The sequence below is a fragment of the Terrapene carolina genome, unplaced genomic scaffold, assembly GCF_002925995.2.
Source record: "Terrapene carolina triunguis isolate 2854851 unplaced genomic scaffold, T_m_triunguis-2.0 Scaffold53, whole genome shotgun sequence".
In the NCBI taxonomy this organism is placed as follows: Eukaryota; Metazoa; Chordata; order Testudines; family Emydidae; genus Terrapene; species Terrapene triunguis.
Window position 1 is genome coordinate 8,380,275 of NW_020664404.1, and position 5,276 is coordinate 8,385,550.

Below are 5,276 nucleotides of genomic sequence, written 5' to 3' on the forward strand. Positions count from 1 at the left end.
TCACGACGAGCGCTGTTTCTTTTTAAAAGTCCACTCTGGCTGACGGAGGCAGAGAGGTGCCTCTCCAGCCATGCCCGAGGTAAATAATAACAGCGAGCGCCCGGTGCACAGGAGCGCGGTCAAATCTTGACCCGGGTTAGGCAGGGCAGCTTGTCGTCCAGATGTGCTTTCAGAGCTATATAGCCGATAAAGATACTTTTTTAGTGCACCGAGGTGCTTTCAAAATCGTGCACCGTGTCCCTTGCTTTGCATCGCAGTTGCAAAGCAGCATTGGCTGAGGCGCTGCTTCCTGCTTTCTAGTTTTCCATTGTGAGGAGCTTCCATTGTGACGTCGCCCTCTCGGCTGGGCTTTGTCTGTCCATATATGGGCAGCTACGTCACGGAGCTTTCCAGTGCCTCACATAAATAGGCTGTGGATTTCCCTGCCTGAACATTTGGGCAGCAGTGAGTGAACCTGCTCGCAAGAGAGGGGGACAGAGACAGAGCGACAGAGACAAGGAGGGAGGAGGGATCAAATACTCCCACCGGCTTCTACAACCAGATCTGCAAGCCAGATCACCCCCTCCCACTCGAGGAAACACCACCAAGGACCCACTGAGGATTGTACCCCCATCCCTTTCCCCCGCCTCCGCAAACCACCCCCAACTCCCCCGCCTACCCCCCCTCAAAACCCCCTCCCCCACCCCAACTTTTCTCTTGCATGATTTCCCTTGCACGGATTTGCCACTCGGATCGGATGCCGTTTCATTGGGAGCTGAGCTCCGAGCCACGCTGAACCTGCTTCTCCTCCAGTGCTATGACAGGCAAACTCGTGGAGAAGCTGCCGGGGACCATGAACACTTTGATGAACCAGTTGCCTGACAATCTGTACCCAGAGGAGATCCCCAACTCTCTGAATATCTTCTCCAGCAGCAGCGAGTCAGTGGCTCACTACAACCAGATGGCTGCAGGTAAGGGGAAGGGATATATGGGGAGGAGAGGGGGTGGGGGTAAAGGAGGAGGACGCGTGTTGTGTGTGGGGTGTGATGGAGCCTAGAAGGAAAAGGAGACGATGGGGCTGGGAATCTTTCCCCCACCCACCCATCCATCCAACGTCCCCTTCTTTATGTGTTTCTATGCGTTCGCTGTCTCCGCTGCTGCAGGGCTTTCCTTCGCTTCTCGGGGCTGTAGTGGGGAGTGGAAGCTGCCAGACAGAGAGGTGGCAGGTATGGTGCCGGTGCAAAATCGCTGGGGGTCGGACGGTGGGCAGCGGGTCCTGAGGTGCAGGCTTAAAGGGGCCATCTCCAGCCACCCCAGGCGCTATTCGAAGTCATGGATGCTTCCCCTTGGAGAGGGATAGTGTGTATATTATACGTGCGTGTGTAAATGCAATGTGACTCTGTGTGTGTTAGGTGTCTCTCCCTCTGTGTGTGTATCTAGCTAGAGATATCGATATCTGTGCTGTGTATCTATTCCATGGGGTTAGTCTAGAGTCTGCTGCCCATTGCTGCCTTAGGCACCGGGGAGAAATAATCCGGCACAGACTTTTTTTATGAATATTGTTGTCAGAACGATAAGGGTGTGGGTGTGTGAAATCTATTTTCCAACATGGGGATGCAGCGGGAGTGGTGGGAATAGGGAGCTTTCGGGGGAGGAGGAGATGGAGCAAACCCTTGGGGAGACAGGTGAGCCTGTAAGGCAGAGAAGCGATGGCTCCGCTCTCTCACCCCGCACCCCACCCCTCTCCCCGGCCAGGAGTACTTGGGTGCTGCTGAAGTTGCCCCGGCTGCTGCTCTGGTTTCTTCCAACTTGATTTCTTGGCGGGGGGGGGGGGGGTTCTAGAACCTCGATCCCCGCTCAGGGAGCCGACCCGGTTCTGCCGTCCCCTCTGCACACCTCTGCCCCGATCCGAACCGCGGAAGCTCTTGTATTTTGCCAATTCAATCCGTTGCAGGATTGCAACTCCACAGCTGCGCTGCTCGCTCTAAAACTCCCTTGTATCTTCCATAACTGGGCTGGACGCAGAAAACACGGCAAGTTTGTAAAGCGCTGGTGGCCGGACACGGGTCCCTTGGAGTCCCCAGCTCTGCCTGTGGGGTGGCAAAGCACCTGAACACCAGCTGAGAGACCAGTTCGCTCTTGGCAGCCTGAGCCTACCTGTAACTTCAGGTACCTGCTTCCTCCTGATCCACCTCGAGGGCTTTACTGGGCTATAGCCATACAAGACAACACAATGCGTGTCTCTCTAGTCCGTGTGTGTGTGTGTAGTTGTCACCTCTAGAGCTGTCTTTGTGGAGATGTATATGCAGTCTATATGTAGATTGTCCCAGCTGTCTATAACTGCGTGTGTGTGAACACCTATGGGTATGTATTTGTGTATCAGTGTGTATGTGTGAGCACAGGTGTGTGTATTTGTGGCTGTGTGTGTGTCACTACCCACGTATGGATACACATGGCTGTGGGTGAAAGTACCCACAGATGTGTATAATATAGATCTCAGCCAAGCTTCTGTTTCATTTTCCTGCTTGTTACCTGGGCAGTGTTTTGGGATTGAGCCGCAGTTCTAGGTAAAAGTCCCTCACCTGGGTATTTCTCGCCCCATCCCACCTCTCTGGGTGTCCCAGATCTTAGACCACGTCCCGTTTTCTCTCCTCCTGTTTTATCTAGGGCCCCAACATTTTTGCCTGCACCACTCTCTGACGCGGCGTTACTCATCCCCCTTCTCTTTCCTTTTTGCAGAGAATGTTATGGATATTGGATTAGCGAACGAAAAGACCAACCAAGAGCTGTCGTCCTATTCGGGTTCTTTCCAACCCACCCCTGGCAACAAGACTGTTACCTACCTGGGGAAATTTGCTTTCGATTCCCCGTCCAACTGGTGTCAGGATAATATTATCAGCCTCATGAGCGCTGGGATTCTGGGGGTGCCCCCTTCCTCCAGTGCCATCACCAGCACCCAGACCTCTACAGCCAGCATGGTGCAGAACCAGGGAGAGGTGGACCAGATGTACCCTGCGCTGCCCCCCTATTCCACCTGCAGTGACCTCTACCCGGAGCCAGTGTCCTTTCACGACCCCCAAAGCAACCCAGGGCTCACCTATTCCCCCCAGGATTACCAAGCAGCCAAGCCAGCCTTGGACAGTAACCTCTTCCCCATGATCCCAGACTATAACCTCTATCACCACCCCAACGAGATGGGCACGCTCACTGAACACAAACCCTTCCAGAGTTTGGATCCCATTCGGGTCAACCCTCCCCCCATCACCCCGCTGGAGACCATCAAAGCCTTCAAGGACAAACAGATCCACCCCAGCTTCAGCAGCCTCCAGCAGCAGCCCCTCACCCTCAAGCCCATCCGGCCCAGGAAGTACCCCAACCGGCCCAGCAAAACCCCGCTCCACGAGCGACCCCACGCGTGCCCGGCCGAGGGCTGCGACCGGCGCTTCTCCAGATCCGACGAGCTCACGAGGCACCTGAGGATCCACACGGGCCACAAGCCCTTCCAGTGCCGCATCTGCATGAGGAGCTTCAGCCGCAGCGACCACCTTACCACCCACATCCGCACCCACACGGGCGAGAAGCCCTTCGCCTGCGAGTTCTGCGGGCGCAAGTTTGCGCGCAGCGACGAGCGCAAGAGACACGCCAAGATCCATCTGAAGCAGAAGGAGAAGAAGGCCGAGAAGGGCTCCTCTTCCTCCTCCTCCTCCCCGCCCGTGTCCTTGGCCCCGGTGGTCACCACCTGCGCATGAGGCTCCCGCCCCGATCCCTGGTCCCAGTGCCTCCCAATTGCTGCCTTTAGCAAAAGCGCAAACATGGGGATCCCTCACCAAGGAACAGTTGGCAGTGCGCGCACCTCCCCTCCCGTCCCTGCTTCGTGGGGACTTCGCTTTCAATCGGATCGTCTTGATCCGAATCGGCTGCGGGAGGGGCGGGGGAGCCCCCCACTTCTCCCAGCGGAGTGTAGTGGGGGGCGGGTGAGGGGTTGCAGGGCTGTGATGTGCCAGCTGTGGAAAGGCATGCGGTGCGAGCGAGGGTGGTGGTGACGGTGTCGGGGAAGCTCCCCGCTCCGAATATGCGCGCCCCCTTCCTCCCCCCCCCTCGCTACTCATTGGAGGTGGTGGGGGGAGCACCAAAGCGCAGTGCTTGCTGCCCGTTGAGACTGTGCGTCCCTGTGTGTGTATGTGACTCTGAGCTGAACTGGGCTGCTTCGGCGTCAAACCACCCCCAAAGGACTCTGGACAATGGAGAGAACCAAGCCACCTCTTGGACATAGTGGGGACCTTGGGTATCATTGGAATGGGTGGCCTTCCATCTGATCTAAATGTTTCTTACAGAAATGCCTAGGATGCTGCTGCTGCTGCTGCTTCTGGTCTCCTGCCCCCCTCCTCTTGGAGCCGCTTCCTTTACGTTTTCCTGGTCTCTTCACTACTTGTCTTCGAGGCACTTCCTCTGATGTGCTGGAGAAGGGATATGGCTTGGGATCAGCTCTTGGCTGCTCCAGATTTATCTTCATGGGTTTATTTTTTAAACCGATTTCCTTTACAGGTTCATCCTCTGTCTCCTTCCCCCTCACCTCTACCACCCAAAGTATCCTCCCTTCTGGAAGGAAGAAAGAAAGAGGCAATCCCCCTAAATTACACCATTTCACTCCACTTGGTGTTTTAGTTCATGTGACATTTAGTATGAAAACCCTTGGGAAGAGGGGGAGAAACATCTTTCTCCCTTTCATCTGGATGAGAAGAGGTTGTTGCCATTTCTGTTCTTGTTACCATCTCTACAGCAGTTCTGAATTAAAATATAATAAAAAATATATACAGTATGTATTTGTTAATGTCACTATTGGCTTTCTAGTACAGTACCAACCATATATAAAGGTATATAAGTATTTACAGCTTTAATGTTTTATTTTTGGAGAAGAGAAAATAACTGTGAGGAGTAAAATTTTACTCCAAACTTTCCTCCAAAGGGAAGATGGGGGATTTGTATTCAACTAAAATCCTCTTTTATCACACCCAAATCCACCTCCCAGTTGTCCTCTGTAAGCAGCTCTGAATGTACTTGCTCAATTGAACCCTACGAAAGACGGGGAAAGTGGAGCTGCTTAGCAGCTTTCATCAAAGATCTGACTGAATGTACTGTTGTTACCTATTCAATCTTTTTCCCCTGTGGCTAGTATACTGTTGGGGTGAGGGAGGGAGGGGGGAAGTAATTGAGTTTACAGGATGTCTGATTTAAAGTCACTTTATGCATCTTTTCACCCTTTATTTTTTTCCAAAGCACCATTTGTCTGTGGTGGA

The 5,276-nt window shown here is 53.8% G+C and overlaps 1 protein-coding gene across 2 annotated transcripts; it reads left to right on the top strand.

Annotated features, from left to right (window-relative positions):
* Positions 1-776: 776 nt before the first annotated feature.
* EGR3 (early growth response 3) lies at positions 777-3,728 on the top strand. Of its 2 annotated transcripts, XM_024197273.2 has the most exons (3): positions 777-950; positions 1,143-1,205; positions 2,719-3,728. In XM_024197273.2, exons 1-3 carry the CDS (start codon positions 797-799, stop codon positions 3,726-3,728), a joined length of 1,227 nt encoding a protein of 408 aa, XP_024053041.2. In that variant the 5' UTR covers positions 777-796. The 2 variants fall into 2 exon arrangements, with proteins under 2 accessions (XP_024053041.2, XP_024053040.2); XM_024197272.2 differs by lacking the exon at positions 1,143-1,205.
* Positions 3,729-5,276: the final 1,548 nt, after the last annotated feature.